We start from the raw sequence: 23,839 nt of genomic DNA, 5'->3' as shown, positions 1-23,839 counted from the left end.
GTCGAAGGAAGCCTTCATAATTATGGCTAAGGGTTTGCTTACTTTCTTTGCTGCCTCCTTTAATATAACTGGATAGATGCCATCCACCCTCAGTTTCCTTCCTTATGTTTAACTTTAACAATTTCTCCTCCACTTTGTTCTCAGTTATTACAATCATATGGCTCCCTGTTAGAGTTTGATAAACTTCTGGCATTCCCCCTTGAATAACTCCTCATGTGTGAATGCAGATGCAAAATACTCATTCAGTTTATCAGCTACCTGAGCATGATCATCAATAGTCAAACCATCTATTTTAAGTCGACCAATCTGATTCATCCCTTTCCTTCTAGTGTTTACATAAGTAAAGAACTCTTAGAAGTTTTTCTTTGCATCCTCTGCCAAAGATTTCTCGTAATCTGCTTTCGCTTGTCTAATCTCCTTTGTGACTTGATTACAGATTAGTTTATATCTGCTGCAGGCTTCTGTGTCACCTGATAATTTATAGGCATCCTTTGCATTTTTCTTCTCTGTCACGAGCCGCATTAATTCATCTGATATCCATTGAGGCCTAAACTTCAAACAGTATTTCTTAGTTGGTATGAAAAGCCTAGTACCCTCCAAGATTTATTCCCTAAAGGCCTCCCATTTAGAATTCATCGTTCATAACATCATCAGTTGATACCACTGTATAGAATTTAAAAACTCTGAGACCACTGTAGTTACTTTTACGAAAGCAAAAACCCTTCTCCTTATCCCCGATGGTAGTTACAACTTTAAGTAAATCCCACATCAGCACCCTGTGATCACTGCCACCTAGTGATTCCTTTATCTGCAGATTCTTAACACATTAAGAATCACTGCTGATAATCCAATCAAGAGTATTACTCCCTCTGGTTGCCTCTCCAACCAGAAAGAATTTAACTTAGTAGAAATACTTTAGAAAAGTTAAGGATTATATTTAAAACATATTGTAAAAATTAATTTCACAAAATTACTGCAACAAGTAATGAGTAATGTAACTGAAACTGAATTACAAAATTATTGATATAGAAACAAAGATTATATTGGGTTTATACCTCCTTGGGAACTTAAAACAATACAAGCATTTTAAACATGATTGATAAAAAGTTATTTCAAATAACTTTTAAAAATTTGTGATCCTAACTCAAAGGTTTTAAGAATGTATCAGTACTATTTTTTTTTTCCTACAACTATATATCCTCTTTTCATTTTTCAACTCTTAATATTTGAGTAGTACTTTTCTTTCTAATCTTTTTTTCACCTTATTTTTTGCTACCTAAATTTATATCCTCTCATTTTACCCTAAGTTATAAGAGTTCAAAGATACACACTTGAAACTAATTCACAGTTTGAAGTGTGTATATGTTTGAACCACCATAGTGTCAAGTTTCAGCCACACACACACACACTACTACTGTCTGACCATGCAGAGAGCATGGTCTTGATAGCCTCAGGAACAACATACCCAGTAATCTAATGAGAGATTCTATCACTGAATTACCCCACTTAAAATTAATTTTCCTAAATAGTCTTAACTTTTAAAATTTTGCTGCATTTTTCACATTTTATAACATTTTTCAGAATTTGTAACGCTTCTGGCTTTCTACTCATTTTCAGAAGTATTCCTATTTCTCGTACAGAAGTCTTCATCCAAGACAATCCCACTCCAATTATATACAATTCACTTTCAAGCTGTAATCCATCCGTTACTAGATCTAACCTATGTTTTACTGCAATATGAGGCAAAGTTTGCTCTGCTATGAGCACTAAGACCACTGCATTTGCTAAGCAATTGAAATCCTGTCAGAATAAAACATACGAGAGAGCAGGTTAGTCCTAATTACAACAATTTCATTAAGGCAAAACAGCATTCTATTACATAATTTTGAATATCTATCTCTAATAATGAATGGCAACTCACACTGAGCAACAATAATACTCAAACACTTGTAAAGAAGTTTTTCAATTTCATTGAGAAACTTTTCATTCAGATTTTTCTCTGAAATAGGTTGTCATAGCAGCATATCTTTTAAATAATGGCAGATTAGTACCAAGGGCAACTCACTATGGAGGCAGTTTAATCTGGTGGAACTATTATAACCATTGCATTAACTAAGCAGTTTGAATCCTGATATCTGTACGTCCAAATAGCAAATCTATTGTAGTATTCTATTATATAATTTTGGAGATTAAAAATTGTAGTCCAGTACAGGAATTAGACTAATAAAAAAAAAAAAAAAAAAAAACACACACACTTCAAGGTTAGTCCCCACTTAGCTCTGTTAATATCCTATGAAAACAGATAGCAATAAGTGAATCCATAATGGGGAGGGGAGGCATTTTCAATATGATATAAATGAACTAGTTGCCAATTTTAAAACACAGTCTTCCCATATAACAAGATTAAATGTTAAAGAAATGTTTAAACCTTTAACCATTAGCAACACATAAAATTGTATATCAAGTCAGGAATCTAACAGATTCCCAAAAAATCAAAAGCTTAGTGCTGGCATTTATGAACATTCCCCACCTTTCTGAATGCCCCCCCCCACACCAGGCCAATAATTATATAAACAAATACAACACTAAAATATTATGACCATAAGGGTTTTTTTTTTTTTTTTATTTATTAAAAGTAAAAAATTTGTAATGCAGTTTAAAAATTCTATTTTTTGTGACTAAATTTAGGCATTTACAAATTGATAGTGCTGAAATTGTTTTTATCTACCCAAATACACAAAGAAATATGCTGTAAAAATAGTATTTTCAAAAAATACTATCGGATTAGAGTTATCGTTAGTTAAGGTCTAAGAAACATTAATTTTGATCTGACAGATTCCTAATATTAGCAATTTATAGTGTGGATGCCAACAAATATCTGTTTGAAATAAAATCTTTAAATATCAAATATATGTAGAAGAGGGATGCCTTAACAATAAGGTTTTCAAGATTGCAAAAATCAATGGCAATCTAATGTATCATATCATGCCCTACTTTTCACCTATAGCATCAGAATGCCCAATAATGGTTTAAAATGATAACAGTTGATGATATTAATTGAATGTCCAGCTGCTATTAAGCATAATGGTGTTGATTGGAAGTTTTTTTTTTTTTTTTTTTTTCCCCCACTCATGAAAATCAACAGAAATGGGAATCACCCTTTGCAGGGAGGGATTATGATGTCAGAACAATAAAATACATCTTAAAATACATCTTTAAAACAGTTTGCCCATGCTATAAATTAATTTATGACTATTTCTAAATAGTTCTGGTAGCATTTCTAGTTGGGCCCAGTTGGTTCAGCAATTTATTAGTTAGCTATCATCCAAACTGCAATAAAGACATGTAAGAAACACTTCTTGGAAAGTAATAAGTTACAAAGGAGTAGACAATTTGGCTGAAGGGCAGCAAAGTGATTTTTCAAAGCAGCACCACTTTGGAAGAACAGCACTTTCATGGAAACAAAATATAAAAAACTCTAGAGATGGCACCAAAAGGTTTAAATACAGTTGTACCCTGCTATAGCAAGGAAAATATAACACATACATTCACAGAAACCTACCTTCAAGTGATGACTCAATATAACTTTTTAGCTTTTCTTTTACTGCAAGTCCCATTGCAATTGAATTACAGGCTTCCGTTCCTGATTCTAGGATGGAACGTGTTACTTCTTCCAAATCATATACAAGACCTATAAGACCATAATCAAGAATCTGGAGTTGTGATAAGGTGAGTTGAACCATTGCAGGCCTGGATAATAAATTATGACACTTGAAACAGCTACCTTGCAGCAGCTGAAAAAGAACATAAAGTGGGAAAAAGAAAGTTAAAATACAACACAGTTTTAAGTGAAACTTCCACTAAAAAAACTAATAATTCATAAATTATTGAATATACTAGTATGTTACCAAGTGAACTCTCATTCATTTTGGCCCTATTTAACAGTTAAAATTTTAAGTAAGAAAAAAAACCAAGAAAAAAAAAATGTTTGAAAGGTATTAAGTTATACATGAACAGAAATTGGATAAAAATGATTCCCCGGATGCCAGATACCATTACCTCTATATTGCATTACCATCCCACCATAGCAGCTGGTATGGTAATGCAATGTAGCCATCCCCTGAACGAAAAACTAGTAATTCTCCCTGAATACCTAAAGCTGACCCAACATCAATCTTTCTCATCACAGCCCATCCTACTGAAGTGAATTCCAACACTACTGTAGAGAACCCTTCTTCCAGCTAGTCTGAGCCATGATGAGAAATAGAAGATGGGTCATTTTATTCTTAGTCTCTTCTTAGTCAAGTGACTTTAGACCACATCTCCTTTCTCCAGTTAGGAAGCAGGTAAGAACTGTTTGATACACAACAAAATCTGTACATCATAAATTTCCTTCTTTCTGGTTTACAGAAGAGCATAAAAACACTTTGTAGTTGAATTCTGTCCGAGATCACTTTGCAGTTGAATTTTGCCAAAGATTACAATGTATTTATGAGTCAAATAAATATTAACAGTTTCAATACATAAATTTTGAGTGAAAACACACTTTGATGACCTACAATTTTAAAATGAAAGTCATCATTATTATCCAAACCTGTTCTATGTTTGATAACAGGTGGCTACACTAGTATAAATCAGTCCTTCTGGGCTATTAACCATCCACCCACACCATCATCCTATCCAATTACCTCTTGGAACTTGAGCCTCTACCAGAGTGAGCCCTCTTTCCTCTAATGCCTGCTTGACACTATCAATCAACCTTCCTCCTTGTGTGCCTCTAGGCCTATTACCATTCATTTTTGGTTCAAACTATTTATCTAATCCCTCTTCTCCAATTCCTTCTACATGCCTACAGCATCTTAAGTTTACTTCACTTACCTTTGGATATTTCTTAAAGACTTTTCCCATCTCCTTACTTGCAATATGGTCTTACCACTGCTTCATATATTCTATTTATTTTTCTTAAAACTCCAATTTCTGAATATTAAAATTTTTGATCTAATTCCTTTATTTCTTATTCATTTCTCAGGTCTATATCTTAAAAATGTATATTATGATACAGTCACAAAGGAACTGAATGCAAAAAATAATTTTTTTTTTTTTTGATATTGTATACTTGGATTTTAGGAAAGCTTTTGATACTGTTGCACATGGAACACTACTGTACAAATTGGAGCAGTTTGACATCAAGGGCAAATTGCTGCTATGGATAAAGGGGTCGAGTGGGAGAAGATAGAGTGGTAATCAATGGACACTGCTCTTTGTGGACTAACGTTATTAGTGGAGTCCCCCAGGGTTTATTGTTGTTTTCTGTATTCATCAATGATATTGATGAAGGAATATCAGGCTTCATATCCAAGTTTGCAGATGATACAAAGGTTGGCAGGGTTGTTAATGACACTAATGACAATATGCTACTGCAACTAGATCTAGAAAAGTTGAGCAGATGTGCTGAGAAGTGGTAACTGAAATTTAACATTGACAAATGTAAAGTACTGCTTATGGGTTTTTTTGGTTTTTTTTTTTTTAGGAGCATTAGCAACTAAGGCCATATTGCTCCAGGATATGCGGTGGTTATTTCCTGACCTTTCCGCATCCTCTGTATTTGGTGGTGACGGGCTCGAACCCCGGTGTAATCATGAAGCGTCTGCTACGCACTGCTGCTCCTTCCCACCTGGCTACGGAGGCGCCTATAATTTATGGGTAGCAATAACCTCACAAGTAATGTATCAACTGGGTGGTACTACACTCAGGATGGTAGAGAATGAAGAAGACCTGGGGGAATTGTGTGACGGGAATTTTGTGACGGGCTCGAACCCCGGTGTAATCATGAAGCGTCTGCTACGCACTGCTGCTCCTTCCCACCTGGCTACGGAGGCGCCTATAATTTATGGGTAGCAATAACCTCACAAGTAATGTATCAACTGGGTGGTACTACACTCAGGATGGTAGAGAATGAAGAAGACCTGGGGGGAATTGTGCAGTAAGATATGAAGTTTTCTGAGCAGTACAGACAGTCTTGCAAGGGTAGCTCATGCGTCTTGTCAATGAAATACATGAATTTTTCTAGCAGGGATAAGGAGGTAATTATCCCCTTGTATAAGGCAATGGTCAGTCCACACCTTGAGTACTGTAATACAAGTCTGGAGGCCTCATTTTAGGAAATGATATAGAGCTGCTAGAATGAGTACAGAGAAGGGCAACAAGATTGGTGGATGGAACAAAGGGTTACTCTTACAAAGAAATAGTAAAGTTCTGCAAATTGCAGTCTGGAGACTAGACATCTGCAAGGTGATCTGACTGAGGTGTATAAGGCCTTGAATGGTTTGAACAAGCTCAATGCTGATGAGATTCCTTCTCTTGCTCAGATTAGTCACCAGAAGGGACAAATTCAAATTGAGGAAAGACAGTTGTAGAATAGATGGTGCAGAAATTTGCCTTTAGCCAGTAGGTGGTTGATTGCTGGAACAAACTTCCATCTGTCATTGTAGAAGTTGACAACTTAAATAAATTCAAGGCAGAACTAGACAAACATTTGGAGTTAATGGATGGGTGAAATGGAAAGGCCCACTTCACACTTTCCTTTTTTTTTCCCTATGGGCCCTCCCTGGCAAGCTCAGGCACAGTCCAGGGTTTGCCCCTGACAAAACTTTCTACTTTTACTATAACTGGCTGCCTCCCCAAAGCAAGGACAAACAATGTTGGGCCCCACAGCTAAATGCCGGAGGAACAACAGGCCAACACAACCCAACATTAAAACTATCTCTGGCATTTACAGAGTTTGTAGGGTCACAATGTACAATAAGTGGTTCGTAGGGGAAACCCCCTGTGCTCCTTGACAACACACACAATGTACAAAAGACCCATCAGCACACTCATCCATTTTCTTTTGGTTCTGTATCATTTGGTGTTTTGATAATCACAGATAATATATCTGAAACAATCCTAATCATATTCTGCAAATTAATATTACCCTTTTTCAGACTAAGTTAAAAAAAAAACTGAGGTTGCATATCCAAGGGTTTATATAAAAAATAAACATATGCATATAAAAATAAAAAGTTTCCACTCATCACACATACTTATCCAACTTTTAGTACCCACATCAGCTGTCACTTAACATTTCATGTTTTTAAGTAATATAAAATTTCTACTTTTTCAAAGTAGAATTTTTATGAAAGTGCACATATCCATAAAGCATCTATTTTCTTCACAACATCCATGCATGTAATAAGAGAGAGAAAGAGAGATCAAAAAACAACAAATTTTATACACTCACCAAAAACACTTCATTTCTGTGCATCTACTGTATTCATTCCTTCAATCAGCACAGCAGCAAACATGATATCCAGTGCTTCAGCCACCTCCCAGTGGATGGACTTTTCATAAAATTTTGTTTCATTCTTTTAGTAATATTTGTCAAGTCATCCTAATTTTCATTACAATTGTACCAATAGAAATCTTGAAAATATTTTAATCAAGTCCCATTTGCTTGAAATAAATCTACTTTCAGTGAATGAATGAGTGGGAAATTATCTTTTGGAACAAGTTGTCGAGTCTTACCAATTATTATTTTTTTAAATTTTGTTTTTCCCCGTACATATCACATAGGCTATCCTTATACAGTATAAGGTAGCTGAAGCACTGGATATTATGTTTGCTGCTGTGCTGATTGAAGGAATGAATGAAATACAGTAGATGCACAAAAATGAAGTGTTCTTGGTGAGTGTATAAAATTTGTTGCTTTTTGATCACACACACACACACACACAATGAATTATTGCTGATGTGCCCAAAAAAAGTAAAGCATTAATAAATTAACTAGTTGTTTGTTCAGTTTCTGTACCATTTCTTTGAGCAAGTGAGAATCTAGACGAACAATTTCATAAGATATTTTATTAAGTCAAATTTGACAAGCAATTTTACTATCTAGAAACTTTTTTTTTTTTTTTTTTGTTAGTTGTTGGCGTATCGGCTTCTGTGGCCATAATGCACCTCCTAAAGTTTTTATATTTTCACTCCGATTCCAATCCCCCCTCAAGCCCGAGGGGGGATTCAAACCCGCGACCTTTGGGTTGCCAGTCAGGCACTTTACCCACCTGGCTAGCATGGTCGGCTAAAAACAATGTTCAAGCATAAATAATGCTGCTTCTATGGGAAATGTTAAGTACTTTAAGTTCAGTCACCAATTCTTCTGTTTCCTAAAATTTATTTTTCAATGATGCTAAGTGTTTGAGAATTGACTGCTTCAGATGACCAACTAGACTCTGGACATGTTCTGAATTCTGACAACCATCTTGCAATGACAATGCGTAACTGGGTGATACATTCACAAACAAACAAACAATCTAGTCATTCCTTTTCTTAGAATTCTTCATCATTTCTGAACTCCTTGGTCAAAATTTGATTACAGAACAATGCTTGAATTGCTGGATTCCAACTTTTCTTCCACTTGCCAATATACCAAATTAAATTTTAAAAACTGCATAAGAAGTTAGCACAATTTTTCTCATGTTATTTTATAAGACATTAAGCTATCAAAATAACCTATTCTGTATTTATTCATGGACTTTATATACCATGTGCTCAAGACAGTTTTATTATTCCTTGTAATTACCAGCTCTAATATTTTACTAGATCTTATAATTCAGTTTTTGCCATCTCTGCAATCACACCCAGGCAGACCCTGAAGAAACCCACCAAACACCCACAGTTATTGACAAAGAATGTATGGCACATAGTTTATATTGTAGTGGGATATCCTGTAAATGTTACATTACAATGCAACATATCTGTTCAAGATGTATAATGCAATAACAAGTAGTACACATTTTGCATTTAAAATTTGAAAATTACCAGCAGCAAAAGACAATTACAGAACACGTTTCAAATATATAAGAAATATAAAATAAATAGAAGCAACACTACACATATTAATTTTTGGCTATCTGCAAACTGTACTAACCTGAAAGAGAGTTCTGATGAAGACAGGATTAAACACAGGAAGTGGTAAACTAATGTGTCCCACATGTCCTGGACAGAACCTGCTAGCTAATCCACATGTTTTGCACAACTCATCAAATTCAGAGGGACCTAAAAATTTAAATGAATCTACATGAAAGCTAATCACACACAATGAATACAAAAATTAATATTATATTTCAACAAGTCAGTTTTTACATGCTTCATTTTTACAAAGTTAATCAAGAAAATACAGTAGATCCCGTATAATAAGTTTTCCAAGGGACCGAAGGTTTAGAACTTCTTACACAGGAAAACTTCTTAGAAGGGAAAATGACCTAAGGGTATGAAATATTAACTACACAAATAAAAATGAAATGATACACATTCATAAGTTAAAGATCATTTTTAAGTACTATTTCAGAATTTATAAATAACTCACTCTGCCTATGGGAAACATTTTTAAACTGAGCATTTCTTTGCTTAACATTCTGTTCATTAAACTGCTTACCAAATATCCATTACCAAGTTGGAAGAATGAGCTCCTTTGGAGTGACAACATACCTTAAAACATCACAATTACAATAAGACAGAGCAACAATCCACTAAGTAATTCAGAACTGTTCAGAATAGTTGACAGCTGTTCAGAACTGGACAACTGAACATAAGAATTTAACAACGTGCATCGCTGTGCTTCATATGGTCAACACTATCCAATTATGGATATCGATGAAAACAATTGCAATATGTCACTTCCATTATATCAAAATGTTTATACTAAAAAGGATGCAGTGCTGAAAGCATTAGACTATGGAAAATTCACTAATCGAAAAAGTTAATGCATAATATCATTTTATTTCATAGTAAATCACCGAAGTAGGTGAAATGGCATTGTTTTTGTGATATCTCATATTGTGAATGCCTTCACGAGTTGCCCTGATATTCAACTACCTCGAATAAGCAACGCTTCTACGGTGGATTCTCGAATAAGCAACGCTTCTACGGTGGATTCAAGACAGATACACCATCCCCGGGTGGCGGTGGTGGTATCAGCTGAGAATAAGTAACATTAGCCTTCTCCACTGCGAGGCATTGCAATATCAGGACAACTTGTTAAGAAGGCATTCACAATAGGAGATACATGTATATCAAAAACTATGCTATTTCACCTACTTTAGTGATTTACTACAAACTGAAATGATGCTATGCACTAACTTGTTCGATTACCAAAATATTAATATTGTTTAATATTAAAAATAAAGAATTTGTATACAGGAATACCCCGACTTATGTAATACTCGACTTATGTACATTCGACTTTACGTAAGTTTTTGCTGGCCAGTGCAAAATTAAAAAAATCGTGGAAACGTATTTTGCATCCCGCAGGAATAAATGGAGGTTTTGTGAAAATATTGTAATGAACCCAATAACACTGGGTTTTTTTTTTTTTTTTTGTAATTCATTCCAAGTCCTTGGAAGTTGAAAATTTTGCTATATTACTAAGCTATTTATCTCTCTAAAAGGTCATTTTTATAATGGAAATTGCATTACCCTTTCATCATTATCATGTGTTCCATTATAAGAATCGATTTTGAACACCTTTGTGATATTTTTCTAAAACACATTTCTAGAGATCACTACATAAAACAAAATAGGAAAGCCCTAATAAACTATCTTATTGCAATTGCAATAATGCTGATAACTGCAAATTTTCAGAAAATTCTCTTCATTCCTATTTACATATTACAATGATGAAGGGAAAGTGACCAACAAAAAGTGCAAGTGGTGGTAGTACCAGGAAACAAAACAAAATTGATTTAGAAATGAAGACGAAAATTATTACGAAGTACGAAGCAGGACAAAGTTTGTCACCTATTGCAAGGAATTTATGTCTCACTGCTTAAACAGTGAATACTATTTTAAAGGACAGTGCATGTATAAAAGAACATATCAAAGGATCAAAGCACTTAAGATCATCAGTGATCAAAAAACAGCGCTTGAGTGCTATATCAAAGATGGAACAGCTGTCAATAATATGGATGGAAAATCAGATTCAGAAGTGAGTGCCCCTGAGTTTAATGACCCTTCAAGCAAAGGCAACAAGTATTTTTAAAGATATAAGGATAAGTATGGAGTACCCCAACCCAAGTTCGTGGCAAGCAATGGGTGGTTTAATAGGTTCAGGCATTGTGCTGGTTTTCACAACATTAAAGTATGCAATGAAGTCGCCAGTGCCGATTCTGCAGCTGCAGAGAAATTGTGATGTGTTGGAGAAAAATTATTGATGAATGCAGCAAATTTTTAATGTTGACAAGACTGCTCTGTATTGGGAAAAAAATGCCAGATCGAACATACACTGACAAAGAGGAAAATACAATGCCAGGTTTCAAGGCTTCAAAAGATAGTCCCACACTCTTGCTTGGGGCTAATGCAGCAGGAGATTACATATTAAAACCACTGCTTCTGTACCATTCTGGAAATCCTCGTGCATTTAAGGGCATCAATAAAGACAACCTACCTGTGCATTTCCAATCGAACCAGAGAGCACGGATAACAATATATCTCTTTGAGGATTAATTCAAATGCTGCTTCATTCCAGAGTTTGAAAAATATTGTAAAGACAACGATATTCCTTTGAAGATTTTGCTTCTATTACATAATGCTCCTGGACATTCCTACACATCTAGATGATTTCAATTCTAACATGAGTCATATTTCTACCGCAAAATACGACTTCACTCATCCAACCTATGGATCAGGGTATTATTTCAAATTTAAAAGCATACTATTTACACACAACATTTGCTCAGGTTTGTCTGCAGTAGACGGTGAGAAAAATTATGTTAAGAGACTTTTGGAAATCTTACAATATTTACCATGCCATCTTAAACATTAAGAAGGCCTGGGCAGAACTTACTAAAAGTTGTTTAAATGTCATACAGAAGAAAATATGCCCACGGCGCGTAAAAGGCTTCGAAGGATTTGAAACGTGGAGGAGTTAGAGGAAGAAGAGAAGGAATTATCTAATGAAGAACTTATTAACTTGCAGGCAGAAATAGTGAAAGAAGAAAATAATGAAAAAGCTCAAGATGAACCAAATGAGGAGCCGAGATGCTTCATCACCAGAGAGATGGCAATGACATATCATGAAATTGCATCGGCAATGGCAAAGTTTGAGAAGATGGATCCTGACAGCAAACGATTATTAAAAGTTAACAGAGTTAAGAAGGGTGAATGATATGCTTGCTTGTTACAAAGAAATCTAAGGTGGAAAAAAAAAAAAAAAAAGCCACTGTCCAGTCATCCATTAATATGTTCTTTCATAAGGTTGAGCGGCTGACCCCTTCTAAATCTCCACAGCCCTCAGCCTCCACAATGGCGTACTTACCAGCTGAAGATGTAGATTCTGGCAACGATGCTCGAGAGGTAAAACTTACTTACGTTATGCCTGTCTCCTCTCTTTTTTGTAATTTTTTAAATTGCACGCTTTTGTAATTTTTTCCTGCACATGAGATAAAAAATTGAATAAATACAATAAATAATTCTATTTACATGTTCATTAATTCATCAATCAATTCAGTAAGCACAGTTGCGCGTGCTGCACAAGCATAGGGGAAATTCCGACTTACATAGCATTCCGTGGAATGCAATCCTTACATAAGTCAGGGAGTTCCTGTATTTAAAAAAATGTATTAAGTAGGAAATACATCATTATAATAATACACTGTGTATTCTTTATCACAAACTTTTTATGCGGGAAAATACTTTATAATATATAGAGTTGAAATTGGGACTTAACAAACTAAACCTAGTACGGGGAAAATTTGTGCAAGAATTTCTTATCAGAGTTCTACTGTATAATCAATTCAAGATTTTGATATGTACGGCTTGCCTAAATAATCTATTACATGTAGTAATTTCTCAGTAATCTTGAATAACTGTCAGAAGAAAAGGAGGGGTTGAAAATGCCAAAGTAACAGATTTTTAATTAAAAAGATTTTTTAAATAATTAGATGTTTTTATTACAGTGAATCACAGAAAGGAATACAAATAAACAAACCTTTTATTTTAATTATCAAAAATGCCATACATAACTCCAAAAAAGTACAAGTAAAAAAAATAAAAAAAAAACTCTGCATACACTTCATTACTCACTCTTGATAACTGAATTTTTTGACTATGCAAAGGTAAAACTTAATGTTATCTTTAGAAATAATTCACAATTATTTACTTATTTTTGATTATACAAGGGCAATTCAAAAAATAAGTTACACTTGACCATTGTAGCCCAAGAGACATTTATTGAGGTATGTAACATTATGCAATAGAAGGCACATACCCTGCACTACTTTTTCATATAATCACCGAGTTGCTGTAAACACTTCTCGGAACATGCGACTAAACGTTCAATTCCCTGATAAGCAAAATCCACTCCTTGGTCAGCGACCATCAAACTGCTGTTTGCACCTGCTCATCGTTGTCCCCCTAGATGTTCTTTCAGCTTGCCGAAGATGTGACACAAGGCGATAGATTGGGATAGTACAGTGAATGTTGCCATACCTCCCATCCAAAACTTTGGAGCCAGTGTCATGTTGTGTGTGCACTGAGTGGCGTGGCATTGTCCTGAATGAGAACAACACCTTTGCTTAACTTTGGGTGAGGCATATGGATGATGGTGTCTGCTGAGAATAAGTAACAATAGTCTTCTCCAATGGTGAAGCGTTACTTATTCGAGGTAGTGCAATATCATGACAACTACCTCGAATAAGTAACGAGTTAATTTATAACTACTTATGTAGTTGGCTATGTACAGAAATAATGCAAATGCACTAACTTGTACCGTAATAATTAGTTAACTTTCTGATAGGAACGTTCCCAGATAAAGCATGTCAGTCACTTAATGGTGAAGCGTTACTTATTCGAGGTAGTGCAATATCATGACAACTACCTCGAATAAGTAACGAGTTAATTTATAACTACTTATGTAGTTGGCTATGTACAGAAATAATGCAAATGCACTAACTTGTACCGTAATAATTAGTTAACTTTCTGATAGGAACGTTCCCAGATAAAGCATGTCAGTCACTTTTTCTAATTTAAAAAAAAAGAATCTATACAAGTGATATCAATGCCAATTTATGAAATTCCTCAAGTATTGTGTTCCATAAAACCCAAATGATTTCTCTGGTGAGTATGGGCTTGGCAAACCCAGGGTCCTGAGCTCTCTCTCTCTGAATTTTTTTTTTTTTTTAGCTAGTGCAGCATAAAGTCTGACTTCTTTGCACCATATGGCTAATAATAATGTTCATTAAATTAAATTTTTCAATAAGATAATTAAATAATTCAAAATTGACTCCATCTTTCCTATCCAATTACTGAAGAATGCTACTGCCACCTCTGATCCATGCATCTTCCAGTGGAAGTACTCAATAACTTCAGCTGTTTTTTTACATCTCTGAGTGATGGACCACCAGCCACATAGTGCCAGATATTCAATTTTAGTTTCTTTCAAATTTCACTTGCTGACAGTAAAAGGAACTCCCAAATGCAGGTGTTTTTAATATGTGGAAAAAAAAGTCTAAAGTGAATTTCTAAAGTACAGAATGGGGAAAGGAGTATTTTAAAAAATATTTAAATATATGCTTTTAATATAAAAAAAAATTGATTATTCCTAGCAGCATTCATAACACTAAAAATAAAGGGTGGTGTCAAAGTCAATAATTTTAAATTTTTTCAAGCCAATCTTATGAAGATAAAATAGTCATACCTGATCCTAAGGTGTTTGTCAGTGAGAGGCAATTTGCATGCCTATTGGAGTTAAAACATGAAACTAGAGGGAAACTTTTTTTTTGACATCACATGCTACATAAGCTTTGTTTTCTTGTATCATTTTAACACTAATATGAAAAAAAACATTATTAAATACCATCATGTACAGGGAAAAATAATATTGTACCAGTTCATTACATATTTAATAAAATAAACTGCAGCATTAATTTCTATCATACTTGCTATCTGCAGTATGTAAATACTACTTGCAAGTACTACAGCACTTTTATCTGCAATGGGTAAAAAAAAGGAGAATATGGGAAATCCTCATATAACATGGTAGTTGGGCTATAAAATGTAATGTTGTGCAAAACTGTATTATACGGGACTAAGAAAAAGTACAAAAAGGGGGGGTTACGTTCCAAAAGCTAACAAAAATACACCATTCTAGATTTCATGTATCTTCTGTTTTCTTAAAAAAAAAAAAAATCAGTAATCTGGGTTTGTTTGCTTTTGCTTGATAAATTTTGTGAAATTTATTGTATGGAACTAAGCATTTTTGAAGCTCCCTTTTGAACTTTGGGGTCCTTTCATTCAAGAATCTGTATTCAAAAAATAATATTCTAATTGCTTGGCTAACTTTACGCCTTCCCGAATGCTTTTAGTGTAAAATTTGGACGTTTAGAATTTATCTACGCTTTTATCCATCCTCTGCATTAATTTGGTTTTACCTCTGATGCCATTTCCACCAAATCTGCTTCGCCAGCCTCTTTCTCTACCAGTAATTCTTGAATGTCTTGGCTAAACTTACAGGTGGTAGATGACTTTCATCAACCGGTGAAATACCACCACTTTGCTTATTGGAGGCTTGAAGTGGTGAAACCCATGTTTAGTCTCTAGAGCAAAGTTTCCGGCATCCCCCTTCCCCCCATACTTCTCCTTCAACCCATGCACGGTACTAAGTACTATAGGTTTTGATACCTTTCGTGTTTGGGGTTTTCATAAAAAAAAACAAAAAAAAAACCACATTTTTTTTTTTTTTTTTTTTAGGAGTATTGGTAACTAAGGGCCATGTTACTCTTGTGTATATTGTCTATAAATTGAGTGTGTTCTGTAGTCTATTTTCTGTTTTGCTGGACGAAAAACCAGAGTTTCCGGGATAAAAAAAACCATGCTACCCTCGCCCAAAACCCGGCTAACTCAGTCACATTGTGACAAAGACCCATAAAATTTCCACCCATTATCGACGGGATTCTAACTCAGGGCTTTTGCACCTGGTGTGGGGAGGAGGAGGAGGGTGATTCTGTCAACTGTGCTACCCACAACAGCTTCAGTAGTCATATCATCAAAACCTTCCCCCTCCTACCAACGTAGCAAGTTCTACTATCGCACCGATTCAGTTTTCTGCCGATTTGACCATATTTTCTAAATGAACTGACTCTGGCCATACATTTTTCCACACACATTTAACGTTGACAGTTTTACTTCTTTCACCAATAAAGCTATGTTTCTGACTGAGAAATGTTTCCATGCCTCCATTACTTCAATAGATTCGGAATCAAATTTTTCAGAAATCCATTGTAACGATTTTCTGACGTAATGAGTTTTAAAGGTGGATATAATGCCTTGATCTAATGGCTGAATGAAAGTTGTATTAATCCAGTATAACTGTGGTGGTAGGAACATAATTTCAACGTTTGGATGACTTAAATCTTTTGGATGGTCTGGTGTGCTATCCAAAACTTTTAAATCTAAATTTTTCCACAAGTTCAACAAGCAAGAGTTCAATAGCACCTAACGTAACATGGAGATTTCCCAACAAAATAAAATACAGGGATTTCTCAATATTTTTTTTTTTTTTTTTTGACTAGCCAGTCAACAGCGGGGATTCAAAAAGAGTGGAAATATTAAAAAATTACATCCAACATAATAGCAGCATAATTTCCCTGCACAAAAGCTCAAAAATACCTCGTTACAAAAGCTCAAAAATACCTCGTTATGCAAGGTTTACCAAAATTCTCTAACCGTGTTATATAAGTACCATGTTGCACGAGGATTGCCACAATTTATCAATTGTGTTAGAACAAAACCATGTTGTAGAAGTACCATGTTATTATTATTATTATCCATATGGTGCAAGGAAGCCCGAGGCTTATGCTGCACCAGGCAAAAAAAAAAAAAAAAAATTTCTGAATTATCCAAAGAGAGAGAGAGAGAGAGAAGGTAATCACCAAAAAAGAGAAGAATGATGATATCCAGCTCACGACCCTGGGTGTGCCAAGCTCATACTCACCAGATGTGAGCCCCTGGGGATGCAGGGGTTGCCTGTACTTTTCTTTTACACACTGCAGATATACTCTTGAAAGTAACAAAATTTTACTCTTGATTTAGCCTTTCCTTACAATTTTTAAATGCATTTTTTACATAACAATAAAAAAAATGTAACAAACCTAGGGCAAGATCATAAAGCCCTCCTTCTGTAGGATGACCCAATATATCAAATGTTTTGATATTTGTTATCTCAAGTACACTTAATTTTTTAATCATTTCTGAACTATAAACACTAAAACACACATTCTTTATAGAATGGTGAGGATTCTGATCCCATGCCATTTTTAATCCTTGTTAGATTTCCTGAAAAGAACAAAAAGAGTACAGACAGTTAGATATAACATTTACACAGAATGCTTCTTAGCCTTGTATAAATAAAAATTTGAAAAATAAGGAGATATCACCTAAAAATACTTTTCTTAAAATAATTAAATACAAGGTTCAATTACACTGATAAACAAAAGAATACATTTTTTCCATCACACATATCAAAGTAAGTGAATTTGAAGGCTTCTTTTTTGTGCCAATTAAAAAAAAAAAAAAAAAAAAAAGTTTGTTTATCACCCACAGTTTTAACATGATTTCCATTTCATAAAAACATTAAAAAACACTGGAACACCTTTTTTAAAGATGAACTTATTTGTTATCTTTAAATGAACCAGAATGTAGCTCCTGATGATTTCACCTGTGGAAGATTCTCCTCAACATCCAACAGTAAACAGCCAACATGCTTGGGCCCCACTTGCTCTGGCACTTCTTTTCCATTATGAAAATAGCATGATGGAAATGCTCCCCTTGCTCATCACTAACAGCTCCTAGGTTTTGTAGGAAAAAGTTTCAAATGTGAATCCAAGAAATAGATCTTCATGGATATATTACATCCCATAATCTTCATGGGCCGTGAGAAGATCACTGACAATTTCCAGCTTTGAAATTCTGCAAAAAAATAATTTTTTTTTTAAGTGAGTTCCTATGCATTTCATACAACTGTTCTACAAAATGTTTCTTTCATCAGTTTTCTTATTTTGGGTACCACAAATACCCTCTGATTTTGTTCTCAGTGATTCCGGTAAATTTCTCTTTCAAGTAAAGAAAATCTGCTCTATTTCAATCCATTGCTTCGACAAAATTTTTCATTAAAACAAGTTTAATATCAAATGATGATAACAAAAAAAAAAAAAAAAAAAAAAACTGTCAGGAGTAACCAATGGTTTGTTGGCAATATTTTAGTTTCCTGGAATCAGTTCTTTTCTTTGAGGCCACCATTTTTTAACATAATGATTTTTCTTATCTGTACTGTCCCATTCAGAAATAAAGCAAAATTTGGTATAGGCAAGTTGTTGGCCTATTAAAAGAGCAAATCACTTAAAGGTCACCACAGATATGCCAAGAAAACTGTTCCTACTTGATGCTTGTCAAGAGAAGTTTCGTGCTATACATACGTTTCTTTCATTTGTCAACATGACAAAAGTACTGAATGATAATGTATTTCTGTTATAGAGCAACACTGCTTTCAAACTCTTTTGAGAGAATCTATGAATAATCACCATGTAGTATGCAGGTGTCCTAGAGTTTCCATTATAGAATTTACATCACTGCAGTAAATCAAATTCTTCTTGGAAAAAAAAAGATATGTATGAATGTTTACTAACATTTACAAAAATAATGTATTCTGATGTCCCCTTGCAGGAGATTCCATTCCTTTCAACCTAGATGCCAAAAGTTCAGCTTGGTTTTTAGCCAAGTTCAAATCACAACCAAGATCATTTAGTTCCTCTTGCAATATTATATGGTTCCAAGGATGAACATGTCACTTCATATGTGGGATCACTAACTTGCTGGTCTTCTTCATAGTCATTCTGGGTCTCACCATTGCACTCAAAATCATCTGGTTCATCTTTTTCATCCAACTTTTAGGTTTGCTGTAATTTTGGTTATTTCATTATATAAAACAGGTCTTATAACTGACGGTATATTTGATATTTTGCAGTATATTTAGATTTATAGTAATCCCTGAAATGTTTGTTAAACAAAAATAGTAATGTGTAGAATGGACTTTTAATTCCTTCCAAATCACAGGAACTGCAAATGACACATGACATTGAGATCCATTTAACTAGGCAATAAGTAATTCATTGAAAAGGCCTCTGGAGTCAGGTGAATTACAGGAACTCTGTAATTCATCTGTAATGCTCTTTTAATAAGCCAACAACTTGGCTATACCAAATTTTGCTTTATTTCTGAATGGGACAGTACAGATAAGAAAAACCATTATGCTAAAAATAACACTGACTCGAATCTGTTTGTTTGTTTGTTTTCTTATTTGGAGCATTAGCAACTAAGGCCATATTGCTCCGGGAATATGCGGTGGTCATTCCCTTGACCTTTTCGCATCCTCCGTATTTGGTGGTGACGGGCTCGAACCCCGGTCTAATCAAGAAGCGTGTGCTATGCACTGCTGCTCCTTCCCACCTGGCTACGGAGGCGCCCTGACTCGAATCTGTAAAACGTCTTTATTATGATAAAATAAAATACATACGTACTGATTGTATAACTATATGTTAAAATATTAAAACCAAATAAAATAAATGTATAACAAGAATAAAATTCAATAAAATATATAAAATTAAAAGTGATAAAAAGTTGTTTAAAACCACTAATACAGGAGCTTTCGGCAGCAGCGGCCACTTTCATCAGATATAGTGGTTGCAGGATGACCGAAAATCTATATGTACCACACATCTTAGCAGGGCTGTTACACGAATTATGGTGTCTGTGCACGGTTCACTTCTCGTGCATTGGAACGGGAAAATGGACGGGCCACTCTAAACCATTCGTTTCTTAATAGGATAAGGGCTTCAAAGAGTGGATGAATGCAACAGCCCTTATTCCTATTAAGACTGTAGCGCTCAGAACAAACATATTCTTAAACTCTCCAGCCATTTCCGGTTAAAGCCATGTGCCTTATCCACGATCATGGCTTCTTTAGCAGTAATGCCATGCCCAGTTTCCCAGGCATGTTCCGCTACAGCTGAACCTCCATAATTTGCAGTCTTAAGGGCTCTACTGTGTTCCCCCAGGCGATCCCGCAGTCTGCTTTATATTTCCCCCACATAACACCCGCCACAATCAGGACACTCGATTTCATATATGACCCCACTAGTGTCATTACCCACAATAGGATCTTTAGTTGCGGACACTACTGTGTGCAGCCTCCGACCTAGCAGCTGCATACAGCATATCTTAAGCGAACACAAGATACGGGAAATGGGTTCTGAAATGCCCGGATAGTAGGGGACATATGCGGTGGAAAAGCATCCCTGCAACTGTTGTTCATACCTCCTAAACACCTCTCGATAATGCTCTGGGGGTAACGACATGTTACTAGGTCCGCTGTAACACGTTCGTTCTCGTTTTCTCTCTCTCTCTCTCTCTCTCTCTCTCTCTCTCTCTCTCTCTCCAGACGACAAGCAATGGGACCCCACCCTTTCCAATAAGGCCTTAACCACACTACTTTTGTGGCAACTCGCCTGAGCTGTTTTGAAGTGTGTGTGTATTGACGCGACACATAGGTTTTCTGTAAATCTTAGTTTTCAGGTGTTGGCCTTCTCTGTATACAACCCGTCTTGAAACGGAAGGGGTCCCCCCTTCCGTTCATTTCCCCCTTATAAGGGGGGAAACGAAACACAGACTGCTGGGAACACAATAGAGCCCTTAAGACTGCAAATTACGGAGGTTCATCTGTAGTGGAACATGCCTGGGAAACTGGGCATGGCATTATTGCTAAAGAAGCCATGACTGGATAAGGCACATGGCTTTTGGAATCGGAAATGGCTGGAGAGTTTAAGAATATGTTCGTCCAAGTGCTACAGTCTAAATAGGGATAAAGGGATAAAGGATAAAATACGAAGAAATGAAAGTTTAGAGTGGTCCATCCATTTTCCGGTTTCAATGCATGAGAAGTGAACCGTGCGCAGACACCATAGTTCATGTCACAGACCTGCTGAGATGTGTGGTACATATAGATTGTCGGTCATCCTGCAACCACTATAGCTGATAAAGACTGCCGCTGCTGCCAAAAGCTCCTGTATTAATGGTTTTAAACAACTTTTAATTTTATATATTTTATTGAATTTTATTCTTGTTATACATTTATTTTATTTTGTTTTAATATATAGTTATACAATCAGTACACGTGTATTTTATTTATTTTATCATAATAAAGACGTTTTACAGATTCGAGTCTGTGTTATTTAGTAGCATTAGAGATAGTGTCTGTGTTATTTAGTAGCATTAGAGATAAATTACAGAGTTCCTGACTGAACAGGCCTTTTCAATGAATTATTTTTGGTTTATGGCCAACCTGTATTGCGGGAGATCCGACAATTTCAGAAGTTATGTATTACTGAAGCAAAGCAGAGGCAACATCTGAGGTTTGCGCATCGGTGCAAAACTGCTTTTTAGTTCCATATGGCTTTAGAGTGAAGTTACCATTTCCAGACAGTTGGCTAAAACGAGCTACTATGATATACCAGAGGAAAGTGGGTGGGTATCTGGATCGGTAAGTTATATAAAGATTTGATGTATACCAGGAGATGTAAAGAAACGAGTTCCAGACGTTTAAGTGAATGTTTGGAATAGTGCATTGGACACAGGTATCCAGAACAGCGATGGCCAAAGCTAACCGGATCTCGGATGAATATAGACAAAGGCAAGTGAACAAATATAATAGATTAAGAGAAGAAGCCGGGGGGGGGGGAAGTAATGTAATCAGTAGAGGCGAGTTCATTCATAACCTGAGTGATAAGGAGTTAACAAACAAACAGATTTATTAAATTTAGGCCCCAATTTCAGTTTAATCCCTCTTAGGCTCCCCATAGCAGATACTGCAATGGGTATAGAGAGAGCTGTGGCCAATTTGCCTGAGATCACAGCTAATGAGATCCGGTTTTAGGACATTGTGCACATTAGGTTCAGCATGCAAGGCCTCTTCCAATTTAACAGTTGCACAAAGAAAAGCATTAAAAGAATTAAAACAAGATGATAATATTGTAACACTATGTGCAGACAAGGGTAGATCTACGGTAGTGCTGAACAAAGACAACTATCAGGAAAAGACCCTTAGTTTACTGAATGACAGATCTACATATAAGATCATTCGGAGGAATCCCCTGAGCGGACTAGAACGAGTTAATAAGTTGGTCCAGATAAGTAGGCTTAATAAGTAGGCTTAAGGTAGAAAAAATCTGAGGAAGTTTCCTGGAGGTTGCATGCGTCAGGCTGTCACTTACCTAGACTTTATGGCCTGCCTGGAGTGCACAAGGCTGGGGATCCCTCAGACCCACTGAGTCATTTATTGGCAGTGCGATGCATGCACTATCCAGATTTCTGGCTGAATTTGTATCCCCTGTAGTAGGGCACTCGGATCATACTATTAAAAATAGCAGGGAATTTGTACAGTTCATCCATGCTCAAGAGGGAAGAGGAGATTGTGGCATCCTTTGATGTCATTTCTTTGTACACGTGTATACCTGTCAAACATGGTTTGGATTGTATGCGGAATGCTTTGAGTAGAGATGGTACTTTGAAAGATAGGACAGCCCTAAGTGGTGAAGATATTTGTGAAGGTGTTAGCTTATGTTTAAGTAGTAGCACTAAGTTATTCCAAAAGGTTATGTACCAGCAGGTTCGCAGAGTGGCCATGGATTCACCTATTAGTGCAATTATAGCCAACTTAGCAATGGAAGAATTTGAAGATAGGATGTTGGGGAGCTCTCGTCCTCCCCCATTACGTGCATGGAAGAGATATGACACGTTCACAGTGATACAAAGAAGACACGAAATAGAAATACTCTAGTAGTTGAATAGCAGTTCGCCTTATATTCGGAGGTTGAGCAAGGGAGGACCCTTCTGTTCCTAGATGTGTGTGTGTGTATATACAGAGAAGGCTAACACTTCAAAACAAAGGTTTACAGAAAACCTATGTGTCGGGGCCAATACACACACTTCAAAACAGCTCGGGCCAGTTGCCACAAAAGTAGTGTAGTTAAGGCCTTATTAGAAAGGGTACAAATGCATACTAATATCACAATGGCACACATGTTATGTTAAACAGAAACTTTGCTGTATATAAAAAAACAGCAAAGGTAAAGAAAGCCAATATGAGAACCACAGCAAACTGGTTTCCTGCTACCTCTACGCAGTCTCTCCCTGGATTCTCGGTAAACAGACAGATAATATTTCTATTATCATTAGTGGCAATAGAAATCGATAAATGTATTGATCAGTTTTCACTCATTAGTAAAAGCTGATTATTGGAGTTCACAAGTTTTTTCACAGCTGAAATTTACTAATGGGTAACACCCTCCAGACTACCTCAGTCTTAGGATGTTTATTCCCCTTCCCACTGTTTTAAAATAGGAAAATACTTTTACTGCCACTACTGATAACATGCACCATCTGTAGAAGTTGTTTTCCTATTTAAAAACAGTGGGAAGGGAGAGGGTAAACACCCTAAGACTGAGGCAGTCTGGAGAGTGAACCCATGAGTAAATTTCAGCCTTGAAAACACTCATGAACTCTAATAATCTGCTTTTAATAATGAGAAAAAACTAATCAACACATAGTTATTGACTCCTACTGCCACTACCAATAACACGCACCATGTTTACCGAGAATGCAGGGAGAAACTTCAGTAGTGGAAAACAAGTTTGTCCGGTAAGCTACCCAAAAAAACATATCACAGTGTATATAACAATATAACTATAAAAATATATAA

At 35.7% G+C, this 23,839-nt stretch overlaps 1 protein-coding gene across 1 annotated transcript in view; it reads right to left on the bottom strand.

Annotated features, from left to right (window-relative positions):
• Polr1A (RNA polymerase I subunit RpI1) overlaps positions 1-23,839 on the bottom strand; it is a 476,971-nt gene that overhangs the window by 444,486 nt on the left and 8,646 nt on the right. Inside the window, exons 2-4 of the mRNA XM_090382924.1 lie at positions 17,181-17,364; positions 8,966-9,093; positions 3,563-3,794 (exon numbers count right to left, since the gene is read on the bottom strand). Coding sequence (XP_090239050.1) covers positions 3,563-3,794; positions 8,966-9,093; positions 17,181-17,343 — 523 coding nt within the window. The 5' untranslated portion in view covers positions 17,344-17,364. The remainder of the gene's footprint in view (positions 1-3,562; positions 3,795-8,965; positions 9,094-17,180; positions 17,365-23,839) is intronic.

Source organism: Mastigoproctus giganteus, chromosome 10, assembly GCF_048544385.1.
Source record: "Mastigoproctus giganteus isolate SK-2022 chromosome 10, ASM4854438v1, whole genome shotgun sequence".
NCBI classification, from domain to species: domain Eukaryota; kingdom Metazoa; phylum Arthropoda; class Arachnida; order Uropygi; family Thelyphonidae; genus Mastigoproctus; species Mastigoproctus giganteus.
This window is presented reverse-complemented; position numbering and strand designations above follow the sequence as displayed.